The sequence below is a fragment of the Rattus norvegicus genome, chromosome 3, assembly GCF_021556685.1.
Source record: "Rattus norvegicus strain SHRSP/BbbUtx chromosome 3, alternate assembly SHRSP_T2T, whole genome shotgun sequence".
NCBI lineage: Eukaryota > Metazoa > Chordata > Mammalia > Rodentia > Muridae > Rattus > Rattus norvegicus.
In genome coordinates this window covers 11,539,828-11,559,358 of record NC_141536.1, presented here as the reverse complement: position 1 = coordinate 11,559,358, position 19,531 = coordinate 11,539,828, and the positions used below count along the sequence as shown (strand labels likewise).

General features: G+C 48.2%; 1 protein-coding gene across 3 annotated transcripts in view; it reads right to left on the bottom strand.

Annotated features, from left to right (window-relative positions):
- Nucleotides 1-19,531, bottom strand: part of Med27 (mediator complex subunit 27) — a 173,476-nt gene that overhangs the window by 146,314 nt on the left and 7,631 nt on the right. Inside the window, exon 3 of one of the 3 annotated variants that reach the window (XM_087651296.1) lies at nucleotides 9,764-12,974. The exons of the other annotated variants lie outside the window; for them this stretch is intronic. Coding sequence (XP_087507422.1) covers nucleotides 12,495-12,974 — 480 coding nt within the window. The 3' untranslated portion in view covers nucleotides 9,764-12,494. Of the gene's footprint in view, nucleotides 1-9,763; nucleotides 12,975-19,531 lie in introns of those variants that run through there. 3 annotated transcript variants of the gene reach the window in all.

Genomic DNA, 19,531 nt, shown 5'->3' with positions numbered 1-19,531 from the left:
CATGTTCCCGATAACACAAGCTTGTCAATGATTTACTAATAAATTAGATCAGATTCAAGGTTATCCCTGATAACACATCTACCACTCATCTGCATCTTGTGAAGATTTTATTGGCAAAGGAAGGAGAGAGGCGCTGGTGGCTGGCAAACGCATCACTCCGAGGATTAATCCCCAGCACAAAGCTTCATGCCTCACTATGTGGGTGCTAGGTAGGGATGAAGCTAAGGTCCCCATGCTTGTGCAGCAAACATTTTACCAACTGGGTCCATCTCCCCAGGCCTCCTGTTTTAAAGGATTAATTGCACTCTACTTGATAGCAATGCAATAAGTATGTTTTGAAGTGTAGACTCAGGATAAATCTGCATACAGTTGTAGAAGTCACATTTCAAAGGTTAAGACAGACAGACAGACAGACAGCCACAGAAATGGTTCCATAATGAAGCCCAGGAAGGACAGGCACAGCAGCTGCACCCCACATTGCAGGTGGGTCCACCCCACTCTTCTTGAGCATGCACTTCAGTCACTATGCTTCTGTGCTCATCAAATATCCGTGGGTGTGGCTATGAAGAGAACCAAAGAAAGGAGCTGGATGTAAAGATGCTGCTGTCCTGGGTAAGCTCCACAGAGCCGAATGCAGTATTCCAGAAGAGACAGCATCATGGAGGGCATGAGGTCTTCCCTCCAAAGGCAGGGAGGAAGATCTGACAAAGGCTTACCTTACCCACCCTCCCTCAGCTATTACAATCTGGAACTACTACATCCAACGTGTGAAAACACAGGGACAGACAGTAAACGACAACCCTCAAGAGTAAGCAGCAGAAGCCAGCTACAGACCCAGTGGCCTACCTACACCCAGAGCCAGGCTTGTAGCTCCGAGGCTGTGTTCCCAGCCCCTCACTGTTCTGCCTCATTGACTCCTCCTTCATAGAAAAACAGCCAAGTCTCATTAGCTGACTACACAGTCAGCCAAAGTGTGTGGGGTGTACCAAGGTTTAGCAGACAGCTCCTGGGTGATTCCAGGCACACTGCTCCGCGCTCTAGCACATAGATGTAATCCATTAGCAAATCCCTGTGTATATAATTAATACATGGCAAGAGCTCCTTTCTAAAGCAAATATACTTTTAAAAAGCTAATTTTAAAAGATATCAAGTAATCAGAAATAAAGATATTTAAGTATTGCAAAAAAAGGAGCATTCTCTCATCTTCTCCCCTTAACCTCCACATCACCCATCAAACACGGACAACCTAGGAAAGCCAGCCCCTCCCTAGTCTTCTTTGGTGCACACAGCAGTATCTCCGAGTCTACAATGCCCTTCCTTTGACTTTCAGCCCTGTACCCCTACTCCCACCCCCACATGCATTCCTCTCAGTGTCCTGGAAGTGCTATGACAAGACCTGGTTCCCCAGAGTTCAGCAAGTGGCTCTGGGCACAATGGTCCAAAATGACCATGTCAGGTCTCCCCCAGCATTCTTAGGGAATATTTCTACCATGGAATGGGAAGAAGCACAAAACAGGTATGCCTGTATAATGTGAGTGTGTGTGCACATGTGCGTGTGTGTTCAGGTTGTGCTTGCCCATGTAGCATGTAGAGGTCAGAGGCCGACATCGGGATGTGTGTGTGCATGTGTGTATATGTGTTTGTGTGGGATCCCTGTGTGTACACATGTCAGGCTATGCTTGCCATGTTCCTCAATTACTTTTCCACTTTGTTCTTTAAACAGCATTCCTCCCTCAGACCAGGGCCCATCACACTGGCTAGGCTGGTCGGCCAGCTAGTCTCTGAGATCCTCCTGTCTCCACCCACTGGTGCTAGGAATATTAACACATGCTGCTGCACCTAGCTTTTTATATAGATGTTGGGGATCTGAACTCAGAGCCTCATGTTTGCAAAGCAAGCAAGTTACCCTCTACACCATCTCCCCAGACCTACCACACATTTCTTAAAACAAAAGACTGGGATAGGAATCATCCATCAAGCTACAAGACCTGGGGATTCCTTTCACTTTGACACTCATCAGGTTTTCTGCCAGTCTATAGACCTAAATGGCGATAAGAGTTTTCCTAAGTCCTCCACAATATGCCCAGCCTCCTGTGAGCACTTTATAAACAAAATACAGTAATTAACCTTGGGACCATTGGAAACCACATGTACAAACAGACTAAATTAATATTTACAAGATCAAACAGGATAGCAGAGACGATTAGATCAAGAAGGATTTAGATGTGGGTCAACTCATACTGCCAACCACAAATGAAATCTGCTATTAAGATGCCTCAGACTCACTAAAGAACAGATAAGCCGCTTCCAAGAGAGCGCATTATGAAGGGGAACACCATTTGGACTAACATTAGCGCAGAGAAGACGCCCCACTACCAAACCTTTGTTGGAGCCAACAGGGCAGCCAAAGCCATTAAATCTGCAGACAATGCAAAAACTCCTGTTAGTCAAACCCCAGCACAGCCCACTCATACTGAATGATGGTGCTGAGAACAGCAACTGTTTACTGAGCCCTTACTACGTTCCAAATGCCCTCTAACAATTCCATGAATCGGTAAGGTGGCTACCCCATTTTTCAGCTAAGGAAGCAGAAAGAGAAGAAATCACATGGACCTGGACATCCAGGAAGGGAACAGCAATGCCAGCGGCTAAGCCTGGCACCGGGGTCCATGTGCTTGGTCATCACATCTGCGCTGTGCTCCAGGTCTGTGCCTCAGCTATAACTGACAGTTCCCACCACAATCACGGGGGCATACTGTTTACCTCACGCCTTTGATAAGGTAACCTCATTAGGGAGGACAAGTGCCAGCGTTTTTCACACCTCCTTATTCCGTCTCTAACAAACACTGCTCAGGTAGGCAAGATGCAATAATAAATCTTTCTGCATCTGCACGGTCCCCAGTTGGTGCCGCCCTAACAGGAAAATGGGAAGATTAGAGCTTTAAAACAAAGGTTGACACCTGGCTAATAATTATGTTATAGCCAATCTCCTGTTCCAACAAGAAATGAAAATGCTGGGTCAGATGACCACCAATCTTCTCTTTAAAACTAGAATCAAAAGATCCTTCACTAGGCCCACAGTACTGTAAAAAGAATTATTTTAATATAAATGTAAACAGTGAATTAACCCAGCGGCTGCATTTCTTTACCTTTGTTAGTTCAATAACCACACAGGGAAACCAAGACTTATTTCAAGCTGCACCTCAATATCTAATCTGGCTACCTCCTAGCCATGATCCTAAATACTACTGGAAATTCGGGCTTGAGGCGTTTCTTCTCGTGATGTCTTCTCGGACTCCCTGCCTAGTGGTGGTAGCCCGTCTGAATCTCTCTCCCAGCTTCTCTCTTTCTCCTCAACTAAGCTGAAGAGGTGTGACCTCAGAAGCACAGGGAAACCTTGTTCCACCACTACAGACAGAAAAGCCAACAGAGACACAATGAAACAGGGACAAGGGACCATGAGGCCCAGGAGGGCCAAGACCCACATTGGAGTTGCCATTAGGAGTCCAACATGGCCTTCCCACCAGTTCCATAAATACCCAATAAATGTACTTTACTAAAAGAAGCTAGACACACGTAAAGGTGAGCCTCAGACTGCAGGCCTGATGTAATCCTCAGCCAGCCAAGTCAGACAGATGAGCGGCTGGAACCTGTCTGGGGAGAGGAGCAGCCATACACAGTCCAGGCCTCCACCAGAGTGCTGTCTGGTTTTAGGCTTCTTTCTGGTCTTTGTTTTCCTTGACCCTGCATCCTCATCTGGCAAACCATCAGGGACTGCCATGCTCAAAGGACTTGATTCATAAGTCCCTAGGGAACAAAGGTCAGACACAAGAGTGGGAAATTCGCCTTATTGTAAACAATTACTTCCCTGGAAATCTGCACATAGAGTCACCACATGCAAAGGTGGTAACCACAGTTGGCACGGACCACACCCACACTCTGTATGGTGATCCAGTGGTCTCTTACACCTGCAGCCAGCTTCCTCCTGGCTGAAATAACGAGGAGTAACTTCGATGGGTCCTCATTCAGCCTTACTTATGCTTGGATAAATATAAGCCACTGAGAAGGCTGGATTTCGTTTCCTAGAAACCAAACCAGCAAGTGACCAGCCAATTAAGCCAGGAACAGTGCTTTTCCAGCAGGTGGTCCCAAATCAACAGACTCCCCAAGTTTCTTTCCTCAGACTCAAATTGCCACCACCTCCCTTTTCTCAGCATCCCCTTGATGACAGCAATGGAGACTGGGCTCAAGAGAATTGCCCTGGGGAGAAGAATGGCTGCAATGACAAGCTTTTCCTGATGAAGGCAGAGGTTGTTGTGAGTTTCTTGATATGAGTGCTGGGAACTGAACTTGGGTCTTCTGGATCCAAGTCCCAAGAATCTTTTTTAATATCAAGAATTTAATGTCTTGTACAGAAATGTTATGAGGAAAAACCTTCTATGAAGCCAAGTGAAAACACGCTGAATGTGTTCATTTCAAAGTCAGACATGACACACGGCCACAAGCACCGCCCATCTTTCCCATTTTCTCTAGCAGGGTTTGGGGGGGGGGGACGACGCACTGGTCAAAAGCAAGGCTCACTGCTCTTTTCTGGAATTTGGGCATTCACTTGAAGGTCACTGAAGAACAGCAGCAAAAAATACCTACCTCTTCACAGCTTCGGTGAAACTGCCTGAAAAGCTAAGATTGCACAGCCAACCGCCATCAATAAGTCATAATTCACTTATCCTAAAACCTGACGTCGCAATGTCTCCCACCATCCGGGGGTCTGAAAATTATCTGACAGTGTCTTGCTTTCTCTGGTCGTTTCACAGCAGTACAAAAAAGAACGGCATGCCTTGTAACCAGCAATAACAGTCAATAAAGCACAACCAACTTTGTGTGTGCCCCCCACATGCTACTTGCAACCCCTCCCCGTGCTTGGATAGAACACAGGAGCCTGCTCTAGTCCCATTCTAAAAATCCCACTTGACTCAAAGACTGAAGCAGCAGCAGGCAGCTTCAAAACCTTGCTGCTGAGAGAAAACGGAATTGCACTCACAGGCAAAGATAAAAGAGCCAGTTCCTGCCCTGAGATACGACAAACGGGATCAGACTCCAAACCAGTGCTCTGCTCTTCTCAAACGCTTCTCACTCAAACTAGAGTATTCACCTCGGAGAGTCTGGTGTCTCAGGACGACAAGAGAGTAAGAAACACTCTCGCAGAGACTTCGGGGAAGAGCCATGGACCAGCATGGGGCTCGGGAGGGGAGACAAGCTTCCAGTTTAAACAGTAATTTGTGCATAATTATCCTTGCAGGTTGATACAAGATAGTTAGATTAAATAAATTAATCAAAGTACAGATTGTGCTGGCAAACTCCGGTGCCTAGCATCTCCTAAGGCCAACCTGCCAACAGCTCCGATGCTATCTCACAGTCACCAAATCAGAGCTGACAGCTAATGGGTCAAAGAGATGCAGTACCTCTGGAACCTGAGAGGCAATCTGCAGGGCGGGACCAGGGAGGGCTCTCCTGAGCCATGACAATAGAAACCTTAAACACAAGATCCATTACAGCCTGCACGCCCACAACCATTTGCACGTGATGGATGGAAATAAATTCTCCAAAAAGCAGCCATTAGTATACCTTGGCCAACATGGCTGAGGCATCCCGTCTGTTGTACGGTGTCCCTGGGACACCTGATTTCCCACACCCTAACTCCTTGCTCCTACTGTGGGTAACACAGGTCAACATTCTTAGCGTGGACATTCAGGAACATATCTTCATCACCACACTGGTAAGAGCTAACATGCCCATTCTTTACCAGTGTTAGCTCCTGGAAATCATCACCAGACACTGACGCAGTAAGAACCATGATGACCTTACTTAAAGACGAGGAAACTGAGAGTCAAAGCCACACAGCCTACCCAGGGTCACATGTTGAACTTGCTCATCTAAGGAACTAGAAAGGAAGACCATATTCAAGGTAGAAAATCATTAACAAAAGCAGTTCAAATACTGTTCTCTAGGGTTTTTTTTTTTTTTTTTATTTTTTTGTTTTGTTTTTTGACAAGACTTGATTAGTGTAAGAATATGCATGGTACAAGGAGGAATCAGGTCTCTGCCAAGAGGCCAGACTGTAGGACCTACAGGGAGCTGTGCCACTGCGTCCAGAGAGGAGAACACATGGGGAAAGGCACTGCACAGTGCCTGGGGGTGCTAGCCCATCCCCAAACTCTAGTCATGCTTCTGTGGAACCTTTAGGACACGCTTCCTTCTCCTGCAAAGCCTTCATTCAGTGCCTCCTCAGTGTCGTGCTCGACATTCCAACTTCAGCATTTTGAAACATTCCTTCCTTTTTCCAGAGGAAAATATCCTAAAGTGTCACCTCTCCTGACAGCTGTTTATACATACTATGGCTATCTTCATCAACTAAATGGCAACACCAGATCCTTTCTGACAGACAAGCATTCCTGTAGTGTTAAGGAGCATGTTAGAGAAAAAAAAACCAAGCGCAAAGCAGCCTGGGTGAAGCCTTGAGAGACACAGGATGAGCCTCAACTTTGGAAATGAATTATCTAATAGAGAGAGGACATCAGGGCCAAGAAAACTAGGTCATCTTACTGCAATGTACCTCTGTTGTTCCTGCCCAGAGGCTCCAGCAGGGTCCCAGGAAGCCCAGCAAGCACCAGAGGGGTGAACTGAAGGGACAGGGAGCACCAGAGGGGTGCACTGAAGGGACAGGGAGCACCAGAGGGGTGCACTGAAGGGACAGGGAGCAGCACTGCAGATTTGTTGGGGTGTAAGCTTTTTAAACTTATGCAGATGGTAGCTGGCAAGTTGTCACACTGTGTGTGTGTGTGTGTGTGTGTGTGTGTGTGTGTACCTGTGAAAGCCAAAAGACAACTTTAGATGTCATATGTCATTCCTCAGGTAGCATTTACCTTGTGTTTGGCTGGCCAGCAAGCCTCAGGGGTCCTCACATTTCTGCCTCCCCATTGCTGAGATTACATATATGCATTACCACGCTTGGCTTTTTTAAAAAAGGGTTCTGAGGGAATCAAGTTCAGGTCCTCATGCTTGTAAATCAAGTCCTTTAGCAGCTAAGCTCGCCCTGGCTTAATCTGCCATGGTTTTAAGTTACACTGTTGTGGTTGGAGCAGTCTGATAGACAAAGTGAAAGTGTTCATCTCTGTAAAATGTGCTCTCATTCCCAGATGCCAGCTACTCTCCTGTGAGAGCTCTAGGCTCAAAGCAACCCTGAGGTGGAGACCACCCTGAGCCCCAGTTTACACACCAGGGGACAAGATTGTCCAAGGTCACAAACCAGTGGAGAAGTACACTGTGAACCTAGGCAGTCTGGCCCCAAGGACATCTTTGGTCCCATTTGGACACGATGTCTCCCAGGTTTAAAAGATGAGAAGCAGGCCCAAGCTTCACACTGTACAATGCTATGAGGTGTGTAGTAGTTTGAAAAAGTTTGGCCCACGCAGATTCCTGCGTTTGAATGCTTGGTCTGTAAAGAGTGGCAGTATTAAGAGGTGTGGCCTTGCTAGAGTCGGTTTAGCTGTGCTGGAGGAAGGGTGAGGGTAGGCTGTGAGGTCTCCTATGCTCAAGCTCTACCCAGTGTGGAATTCCAGTCTCCTCCTGGCTACCTTCAGATCAAGATAAAGAACTCTTGGCTCCTCCAGCACTGGATCTGCCTGCATACTGCCATGCCTCCCTCCTTGATAATAATGGATTGAACCTCTGAAACTGTAAGCCAGCTCCGGTTAAATTATTTTTATAAGAGTTGCCCTGGTCATGGTGTCTGTTCACAGCAGTGGAAACTCTAAGACAAGGTGTTTCTTTAATTTTCACTTTATACTTATCCTGTCCTTTTCCTATCTACCTTAAAAAAATCAAGACATTTTGCCTTCTGTTTATGTCCCCAAACTAGTCTAAAAATATGCATTGTCCTTCAGCAAGTCTCCCATGAGTGGAATGCATAAACCAAAGACAGATCTCCTGCAGTTGTCAGAGACCCCAAGCCACCAGCAAATTAGGACCCACCATGGGTCCCCATTTCTGTCTCTCAGACCTACAGGTATGAGAATATCACTTCCCTAGCTGGAGTTGTCCTTGTTGGTTTGTTTTCCTCTCATGAGCCTTGGTGGACAACAGAAATACAAGGTCAAAGAGGATGACATGATCCCCAGTTCTGGTCCAGTACCTAGAATTCAACTGAGTCAGGTCGTAATGACATCATCATGGGGAGAGCAGGTGGCAGAAGCTCACAGAGGGGCATCTCACCCCAGCTTGTGGGTGAATCTCCCAGTGTGTGATTCTAAACAAACGCACAAGAGAGGAACCATGAGTCAAGCAAAACAAGGACTTGGAGTCCAGTGAAGCAGAGCATGGGACGTCAGGTGCTCTTGGGCATCTCGGGGTAAACAGGTGTCAAGTTGAAGTGCAGCTGAGACAGTGCAGGACCATTAGTGCATAAGACGTCCTTAGCCAATCCTAGCGGAGCTGTATAACCAAGCTTGTGTTCTGAAAGGCCACTCTGCTGCAGTGTGGGGCAGCAGTCAGTGTGCAGCAAAGTCAGTGAGGCTGGTAGAGACTGCTACCAAACAGCAGTGGCTCGCTCCTGCAGCAAATGCTTCCTGCGCCTTCTGAGGCTCCCCGGGAAGCACATTACAAGCCACAGACGACTGTCAATGTTCCCCTAGGACCAAGTCGAAGGGGAAATTGAGCAGAGGAGCTTCTGCTTCCCAGAGATCCCCAAGGATATGACACTGTTTCTGGAAAGCACGACCCATGCCTACCATGGTAGTGACTGGGAAAAAGGCTTCTCTACTTGGGAGAGGTCACAACAGAAAAGGCAGCATCCCCACGAGACCTCTAGCTAGGAAATGACTACATTCCAGCTTCCTTGGCAGAGGTCCCCAAGTACAATGTTGTGGCCAAGGATCCCTGTGAACTGCCAGCAGGATAATGTGGTCCTCCGCCTGAGGATGTGAAAACACTCATGCCTCAGTGTCTGAGTGCACACAAACAGAACCAAGACAGCTGTTTAAAGCAAGGGACAAGAGTGGTGGCTGCCACATCCCACTGCTGGCTTTTTGGGTTGCTTTTCTTTTTTAATTTTGTTATCCCACTATTATAGTTTAAATGAATGTCCCCTATAAGTCTCAGGCATTTAATACCTGATGCCCAGCTGATGGCTGTTAGAGGAGGATTAGGAGATGTGGCCTTGTTAGAAGTATGTCACAGGGGCAGGCTTTAGAGTTTCAAAAGATTTAGGCCATTCTGAATTAGCCCTGTTTCCTTTCTGCAATTCTAGCCGTGAGCTCTCAGCTGCTGTTCCAGGTCCCTGCCGCCATCACTTCATACCACCATCCTGGACCATAACCCTCTGGAAGCCCCAAATAAACCCTTCCTTCTATAAATTGCCTTGGTCGTGGTATTTTATCACAGCAATAGAAAAGTAACTAAGATACCGCAACCTGAGGGTCATGGAAGGAAAATGGCACAGGGAAGGGAAGGAAAGAAAAGAAAACTGAGACCTACTGAGTGTCTCAATGTGCCTGTCCAGCACTAGGTGCATTCTCTCCTGGAAAAGAAATGTCTTCGGACCCACTCTGCATGAAGACAGTGAACTACCCAGTGGTTTAAGCAGGAAAACACACTCCTGTTTACTTGGGGCTTCCAGAGGGTTATGGTCCAGGATGGTGGTATGAAGTGATGGCGGCAGGGACCTAGAGCAGTGGCTGAGAGCTCAGAGCTAGAATTGCATACAAAATTCTTCAATGGTGGCCCAATTGCTTCCTGTTCACTAGAGAGTCTGAGAGCCCAGTTTCTCTGGATGCTCAGTTGAGTCCTGCTCATCATAGAAGCTATGGATGACATCCTGGCTTGAACTGATTCATTCAATTCAAAGAAACAGGCTGGTTTATAAAAAGTAATTTTAAATGGGAAGGCAGGGTCAAGGAGATAGCTCAGGCGGTAAAGTACTTGGCTTGGAAGCATGAGAACCTATGCTTCCTGCCTAGAATTCTCATTTGAACAGCAGAAATGGTCACTGTAGTCCCAGTGCTGGGGTAGAGTCCTGCCGGTGAGAGAAGCCCACTCAAAAGGTGAACAGTGCCTGAGAAGCAATACCCGAGGTTGTTCTGTGGCCTACACACACACGCGCTCGCGCACACAAACAAACAAACACACACACACACACACACACACACACACACACACACACACACACCACAAATGGTGAGGCAAACACAGCTCCCTTGGCTGGATTATTGATGGAGAACCAGATGGGCTGTCAGGCAAATGGAGGCCAGGTAGTGTGTTGAAGTGGGACAAAAGGCCAGTGTACACATGAGCAAAATTACCCTTCAGGACTTCCAGCATCCAGACTCAGAGGAAAATATAGTCATCCCCATAACTATGGCTCAGCTTTCCATAGCCTCAGATACCTACAATCAGCAGTCTGGAAGTGTTAAATAGAAAATTCTAGAAATCAGTAAGTCATAAGATTTAAGTCCCATGCTATTCTCAGGAAAATCGTTGAGGTGTGTGAATGAGAATGGCCTCCATAAGCTCACGTTTGAATGCTTGGTCCCCAGTTGGTGGAACTGTTTGTGGAGGATTGAGGTGGCCTTGTTAGAGGCGATATCACTGGGTGCAGGCACAGAGGCCATTCCCGGTGTGTCCGCTCTGTTTCCTGCTTCGGACAGACTAAGATGTAAGCTGCCAGCTGTCGCTGCTTCCATGCCTTTGCTCTGCCATCATGGACCCTCTGCAACAGTGGCCTCTCCACTGAGGATAACCCAGTGTCCTCACCATTTATGCTACCTGTCTGCGAACACCTCAGCAATGCCTGGGTTACGGGGTGACTGTTGTGCTATTATTCAGTAAGAGAGCAAAGCATAACAGATGTGGTGACTCAGACATGTCAAAGAAAAGCTACAAAGGCTTCAAGTGAAGAGGCAAACACTCTTGGGTTAACAGGGAGAGAGAGAGAAAAGCAGAAGCTGAAGTTTCTCAGATCTAATACAAAGAACGACTCTCCTGACCATGAATTAACAAGGAACTAGAACTCCACACTAGTCTGGTGTGCCGCCTCCAAGTACAAGAAAGGTAGCCACAGTGCACGGCACTTCCTTAGGGTGACACAGGCACTCCACTGTAGGACTCAGCTCCACTGGGCTCTGGAAGGCCTCCCCTGCAGTCATGGAGTGACCATACAGGGAAGGAGAAGAGAGCAGCACTGTCTGCTATGCTGTCACCAGCCCATGTCATGAAAATATGGGAAGTTGTGACAAAAGCAGACCAACTCGGCCAGGTTTAAGGCTGACAGTGCAAGAAAGCTGGTACGTTACGTGTGATGGCTTATCACCACTGTCACCTCCACCAGACGTGATTCACCTAGTACCTGGCGGGGGGGAGGGGGGAGGGCTTTTCCAGGGAACCCACTCTGAGTGTGGGCAGCACCATCCATAGGCGAGGGTCTGCTCCCCCCTCTGCAGGTACAATGTGAGCAGCTCCCTCACCACTGCTGCTATCCTCCCCACCGTGGTGGATTATACCCAACCACAAGCCCAAATAAACTCCCCCTTCAGTTGTCTCTGTCAAGTGTTTGGTTTTGGGATGAGAAACAAACAAGAGCATCCTAACGTTGATCGTGTGACTACTTCTCCCTCTGACAGATGTAAGACATACATCTTGAGATCAACGAGAACCCCTTAAAACAAGCTCAGCTTTGGGCTGGAACAGGGTAAGGGCAAGCTAATCATATCCAAGGACCAATAAGCGAGTTCAGGGGACAGCACTAGAGATTTGCCTCTGTATTGTGCAGGGGCAGAATTAAAATACAATGAGCTATAACAAGATAAAACTTAAGATAAAACTTGGATATTAAGACAAACCAGCCTTTGTGTTCAAACCCTGTTCAGCTTTCCTCTGTGAATTATGTCCCTCTGTGACAATAGGAATACAGTATGCTGAGCCATTTCAGGCTCTTAGCTAAAGAAAAAAACGTGAGGAGAGATTGGGACCCAGCAGTGGGGCCGAAATCATGGTTATAAAGCTTGGGGCACTGCACTCTGTCTAGTTAGCAAGCTGCACCAGGATTGGGAATTTATCACCTTCATTCGCCATGTCTAGCACAGTGCCCACACGGCAGGTACCTACACAGCAGGGCTCAGTTCATCTGCAATGGGCAGGTTGGGTATCACCTAGCAAAGAGTGCTCTGCCCTCTTTGATCGTGACTCAGTATCTTAGAAGTGTAGCCACTCCCTCACCCAGACACTCAGAACACAGCTGATTCTAACAGTATACAGGCATGGAGAGAGCTGAGCCCAGAACATTTATGTGGCTGGGGGTGGCCACTATCACACAGTACCACTCTCTGACCTAGAACACACAGGCAGGCATGAGTAGGGGGAAGAGCCACTCGGGATACTCTGATTCTTGGTGAAAACAAAGACAGCAGGGTTTGGCACTTCATTCACTGATGCCCCTTTTCATGTCAGGAGGTTAGCTGAGGCACTGGACAGTCCCATTGTCCTTCATGAAAGTCCTGGAAATTACTTGCTAAGACCTTCACGTTAATGTATCTGCAGCTCATTGCAATAGAGGGCTGCAGCCTTTCTAGTGAGGAGGGGCCTGTGGCTGTTTTGCCCATGATGGTGAAGGCAATCCCTGACCACGCCCAAGCCTGGACCACTGCTCCCACGATGGGAAAAGGGGCCTCGGCAGCAAGGAGCAGCTCTGCTCTTCCAAATATCAGGCAGCCTTCCCTGCTGCTCTCATGAAGAGGGCCAGTGCATGGCCAGGGGCAGGTTATTTTCTGAAGGTGAGGTATGGTACCGTACCCGACTGCTGGCCCTTGAGGTCTCATGCTCAGCTGAAGAGGTCCCTGAGTTTTCTTGAAAGTACAGTAGGTAAGGTTCAGTCGCCAAGTGTCTACCAGATACAAGGTGTCCGAAGGTGGCCCACAGTTCCAACCCTGGAGAAAGAGGGCACAACAGGAAGCCCCTTGATACAGTGTGATCAGTGCAGCCACATGAATGCTAAGGAACAATGACAGGTGGGACTATACCTGCTTGACCTCTCTAGGACAGGAGGGAGGGTATATGCACAAAGCCACAGGCATCCCAGGGCAAATGGGCAGCTCAGCAGTCATGGCTTTAGCTTCCAGTTTGCTGAAACTGGCTAGTCGGACCAAGACATCAAGAAGTTCTACTTAGTGTCAAGTCAGCAGGAAGAAGCCCAGCCCAACACCAGCCAGTGCTGGCCAACAATGGCAGGAACTGAACCCAGCAACAAGTCTCCCCAAGCCCTGGGGGCACTGCAGTGAGCTGCACCTCCCAAATAAATGAGTAACTGCAGCAAGGGAATGCCCACATCGGGAGAGAGGTCAAGCCAAGACCTAGAGCCAAAGGACAGCGCAGCGAGCACGAGGCAAGAGAGATGTGCCTCACCTCCCAAGTCTGGCAGACCCCTGAGCCCAGCCTTGAGGAACCCAGAGAAGCCCTGAAAGCAGGGGATGGCTGTGAGAGAGGTGGAGAAGGGGCTTGCTTCCACATCCACACCTCCTCCCACAGGTCTCTAATGAGCACAAGGAACTCTGCAAAAGGTCAAAGATACAATCTAAAGGGGAGAGAGGAGGGTGGGCTTAAGTTTAACTTGGTTCCAACACACAGAGAGGGAGCCAATGGCAAAAACTACTTGAAATGTCACTGTGAGCCCAGCCCTGAGGTGGAGACAATGGAAATCTGCAGCACAGCAGACAGAGATCAGAGCAGCTCTGGGAGCTTAGAGTCCAGCACACTAAGCCCTAAAGGCTTCAGAAACTGCTCAAAGCAGAAACAGGCTTTGTCTTGTGATCAAACAAGTGGTTAAGCCAACAAACTAGGATAAAAGCAACAATGGGGACAAATGGGGGCACCTACCAGATTTCAGAGAAGCAAGGACAGCAAGAGGAGCATAGTGACTAAGACTTTTAGAGAGAGAGAGAGAGAGAGAGAGAGAGAGAGAATGAGAATGAGGTGTGATGAGATGTAAGGAGAGCATGCGCAAAGGCCCTCAGGAGACTGCAATGCACTTTGTAAGATCAAAGTGGCCAAAGAGGGGCAGGCAGAGACCAGTGCTGGACACACTACGGAACACTGTGTCTGGTCAGTCCTGCTGGAGGATAATGCATGTTAGTAATGCTAACATTCAGAAGGCAAAGGCAGGAAAACTGGGAAATTGTGCCCAGCCCTTCCCTTCAGCAAAAAGAAAAGCACTGGGGGGGGGGGGGGGGGGCACGAATGAAACAGGACTGTAAAAGGTCCTGAATTATCAAGCGAGGTATATAGAATATCAAGTTTGCTTTCTCTGCTGCTGTGCTAAAACACCAACTAAAAGCAACTGCAACTTGGGAGGAAGGGTTTGTTTGACTTGCAGGCTAGGTCCATCATGGAGGGAAGCCAGGTCAGAAGCTGGAAGGAGCCTGAAGCAGAGTCCACAGGGAAAGGCTGCTTCTTGGCTTGCTCCCTCTGGCCCGCTCAACTACTTTAGTTTGTTTGTTTGTTTGTTCATTTGTTTGTTTGAAGACAGGGTTTCTCTATGTATTCAGGACTATCCTGGAACCCAATTTGTAGACCAAGATGACCTTGAACTCACAGATCCATCTAGCTCTGCCTTCCGGGATTAAAGGCATGAACCACCATGTCCAGCTTCAACTACTTTTTGTATATCGCCCGGCCCACCTACCTAAGAATGCTACCACCCACAGTGGGCTAGGCACTCCTATATCAATTATTAATACAAAAAAAAGCTCCACTGACATGTCCACAGACCAATCTGATAGGAGGCAATTTTCAATTATGGAGGAAATTTCCCTTTTCCTTTCCAGGTAGGTCAAGTTGTCAACTGAAGCTAACACTGACAAGAGTTATGTAATCCTTATTTCTGTGTCTATTTGAAATTTCCCATAATGAAACCTTTTGTTTTATATTCTGCAGGAGGGAGAGGAAACAGGAAGGGCTAAGGAGGGCATTAGGGAAGCAGTGTGTGCCAGGCCATACCAACAGGCCCACCTGGAGACCACGGACGGAAGCAGATTCAACCTGTGCCACACACAAGTCACCATCATGGCAATGGTCAGGCAGGACTGCCAGGACCATTTCATAGAAACTGAGGTGGAGTGACACACTGAGCTTCACCACACTGGTGCTAAAATGCTCTGCATACCATTCAGGGGGCTGGAATCACTCCCACAAGAGACAGGGATCACTGGAAAGTGGCAGGAAAATGGCATGCCTTGAAATCTGAAGAGAGAAGTTCACTGGACAGGAGAAGCTTGTGGTAAAGCTCAACTAAGTAGCAGCAGCCTGAGTGAGGATGGACAGGTGAAGAGGCCCAGCCCAGAAAAGGCTGGCAGAGCTGGGGGTGGGGAGGGAGGTGCCTCTCAGGGCAGATTGCTGGAGCAGCTGTGTTAAGGCCCCAGGTTCCATCCCCAGCACTGCAAAAACAGTGTGAGGCAGGGTAAATGGAAGAAGGCCACAGGTCTGTTACAAAGCTGCAGTTACCATGGGTGGGCCAGCCCTGAGTCACAGAAACCAAGCGAGTCACAAATGTGAGTCCAACAACAACAAGGTAACTGTTTTCACAAATTACAACTAGTAAGAACAGTAAGACGTGGACTGGTCTGAAGCCCTGGGCTGGAAATCATTTACATATGGGGTGTCACCTGGCTCTCATTAGCATTTATACAGGCACACTGCGAGAGCCAAGGTGCTGAAGAAGCTTTGTGAGGTAATTTTCCACTGAGCCCTCAAGGGCTGCCTTGTTCTGCCTGTCAGACACTTGGAGCATGGACTCAGTTCCGAGGGCTTCCTTCAGAAGCTTCCTGGACAAGTGAAGAACAGGAGAGTTCCTCCCCAGCCCTCAGGAAGCTTTTCCTCCCTACCCACAGCATGCATCAAGGCCACTGAGCCTTTCCAGACCAGGGCAGAAAGGACCTTCAGAGCACATCCAGCCCAACCTTTCAGTCAGCCAAGGGAAAACCATCGGCATCAGATGGCAGAAGAGCCATGAGACAGCTTACTACCTAGTCACCACAGATGAGTCACTCTTACCCTGGCGACAACTCTGAACCAGCAGCTGCCTAGGAGGGCATACAACTCACCTAGTCATAACTGCTAGTGACAAACTGGACATAATCCAAATCTTCTTTCCAAATCAGCCTTTGCATTCCTGCAGCTGAGGACTATGGGAGCAATCGCAATTCTAAACCCTGTGACAGACATCTTACTGAACCTCCAGGTAAGATGACCTCTGGTCACTCAGTATACTTGACTGGGCCCCTCCCTGCGGCCTTCTCCTCCTCCCTGTGGCTTCTTCTGAGCAGGCTCTTCTCCCTGCTGGCATGCCTCACAATTCCCAACCTTTGCCAACTCCCCACCCCTCACTCCACACCCACGTTTTACAAGGAAAGAACTGACCACAGACCACCTTGCACCATGTGTGAAGGGTTGCTATTGCTGCTCAGGCACTTCAAAGAACGTCAGTACCAATGTCAACGGATGGAGGGCTGCTGTCAGAGTGGAAGCAATGACAGGGAGGTCGGAGCATCCTGGGAGTCTCTCCTCAAAGAGACTCCTGTTTGGAATGTGGTACCACCAGTCCTAGTAGTACTCAGAACTCCTAGTCATCTCTCTGAAACATGCCCAACTTAGGGAGTTACGGAAAGAAGCAGGAAGGCTGGTCTCACGCCCTCAGTATTGGGATGGGATGTGCCAAAGTGCTTGGGGCCTGGAGCTTACACACATACGCCACACCACAGATGCACATGCATTTGCACACTCCCATATGCTGAACACAGCCACCACTCATTTAATGCTTACTACGTGTGAGTTTGCTGTGGACAATTTCTGTTTTTATGTTGCCAGCAGAAGATGAAAGCCAGGGCCCCTCGAATGCTAAAACAGATGATTTACCACCAAGCTACACCCAGCCCAACAGCCAAGGAAGGCATGGATGGAAACCTTAGTTCTAGCCTCATTTGTGTCAGGACACCCCCACTCAGGAAGAAGTTTATTGCTCAGACAAGGCACTGGGTGAGTGAAGAGCTGGATCAGAACCCAGGCAGCCTGACTCGAGAACAAGCATCCAGGCCTACACAGGTCCAACCTCAGGGCAATGGAGCGCCAGCAGGCTGCCTTGATGTCAGGGTTTTCTGTCTGGTGATGTTACTCTTCAGTCTTTCTAGCTCGCCTCACATGAAAGGGGAGGTGCCAGGTCTGAGGCTAATGAGAGCAGTAGTAGATTTCAGTCAGCCCCCAGTGCCAGCATAGCTCACTATGTGAGCAGGAGCTCTGAATACCAGCTTCAGGAGAAAACACCTGTAAGAATGGTCCTTCCCGGAACGGTGCCAGGTCCCATGGTAACAAACACCTAAGTAACTGTCTGACCCATCTCACTTGTAAGAACTCGTGCCCACAGGTTCGCACATACAATGCATATGTGCATGTGTCAGATATGCATAAAAATGGTCAGGGCCAGGCCTGGAGGCCAGAAGACTCTAGAACAGAAATAATTAATAGGTAGTAGTGGGAAGATGGATGGGTCAGTAAAGTGCTTGGCACAAAAGCATAAGGACCTGTCTGTACCATCAGTGTCTTAGTTAACCAAGTATCAATTTGCACAGCATAGAGGCATCTGAACGGAGAGTCTCCCCTGAGGAACTGCCCAGATCAGACTGTTGTATGGGCAGGTCAGCTTGTATAGGATTGTCTTGATTGTAATTGATGTAGGAGTGTTGGGAGCACAAAGGGCTTTGCACCCACAGATCACCAGGTAAACCAAAAATGTTAATCATTTGGGGTTGACATCTCCAAGGAGGAAATAAATATCTGTTTTCTACCCAGAGGACTGGGAGGATATTGTCAATGACCTGGTGACCTTTGCTATTTATAGAGCCAGACCAGACCCAAAGCCCCAAATGTTTATGCCAGTCTTTCCCCACCCCCAGACCTTTATTTGTAGCTTTATTGGTCAGCAGAGCCCACTCTTGGGGGGAGATGTCACATACACATTATGGCCTGCTGACCTCTACACTATATTCAGTCAGAGACCACACCAGAACCTAGGTCCTTAAGACCGCTTCAAGGTCATACGCACTTTGAGATTAGATGTAATTATGCCTGCTTGCACCCCAGGAATTGTATTATACTAGAAATTGTTTTCAAGTTATACTGTGTTTAAATAAGCTTTCAATAAACTAGCCTGGTGCCAGACTCTGTAGAAGTCTGAACCAACACTGACTAAATCAGACTAAACCAAGTTTTCCTTCTTGCCTCTCACAGTTCATTTTCTTGCTGGCCTTCATGCTTGCAAGAGCCGCCATATAGGAAGACCCAGTCTCCTGTGGAAGGTACAAGCCCTGTGGAGGTGATGTTGAACTGTACAGAAGCGAGCTGAGAAGACGGCAAGGTAAGAGCCTTATTGTCCTCCATAGATCCTGCTGTACCTCGCTGGGGGTGAAGTGGGTTCCTTGGTCAGAGGTCCTGCTGTGTGAAACAATAAGCAGCCTGCTCATTGTCACATTCCTGACTCAACTTTCCTCAGTGGTGGAGGAGCGGTCAGCAGAATAAAGCCTTCCTGTCCCAAGCATCTGGTCAGTACTCTCCCACAGCAACAGACCACGGGGCTGCTCACTGGCCAGTCAGCCTAGGCAAGCCAGCAAGCTCCAGGCTCAAAAGCAAGGTGGGACTGAAGAAGACCCCCAGTGTTAGACTTCTGGCCTTGAGAAGTGTGAGCATACATACACACACACACACACACACACACACACACACACACACACACACACACAATTGAGAATTCATAAAGTGGGACCCCCGAGATTGGTAGAGTTGACCCTGGGCAGTTCCTGTGATGCTGTCAAAGCAACAGCTGTCACAGAAAGCCTGCATCAGGTTCGGCAGTTCAGACTTCTAACAAACTCTGTCCCCTGCTAAGCACTGGCTGTGGATCTGGCCCACTAAGAAGGGCACCTGGGTGACACCACTCACAAATGAGCCTGCTTCGCTCAGCCAGCAAAGAGCTTCCCATTGCCTACCAACTGACCTCTGCTTCAACTTCCCAAATTACCCTCTCGCAAGGCAGGACCCTCGAAAGTCCTAGGATGTCATCTCTTCTAACTGTGCAACTAGACTCTCAGAAATGGCTAAGAATGGACATACCCTGTCACATTTCATCAAAAACGCAAGCAAGAAAGCCACACCGGGTCGTGAGTTTAAAATCAAAATAAAAGTCCTTCCATTCCTTCAGAGGTGGTCTCTGCTTCCCACATGCTATGCTAAGCAAGCACTCTGCCACCGAGCTGTGCCCCAGCCCTCACGGGGTGAGTTTGTATTGCATCTTTATTCTGCTTGTCTATCAGGTTCCTTGCAAGGTTCTGGAACAGCCTACAAAGAACAAGATGGCTGTGGTGCTTCCCCTCTGGGATTTACAGTTTACCCTTAAAACAAGACAGGCTTCCTACAGGAAAACTCAATGTCATACTCTAAAACA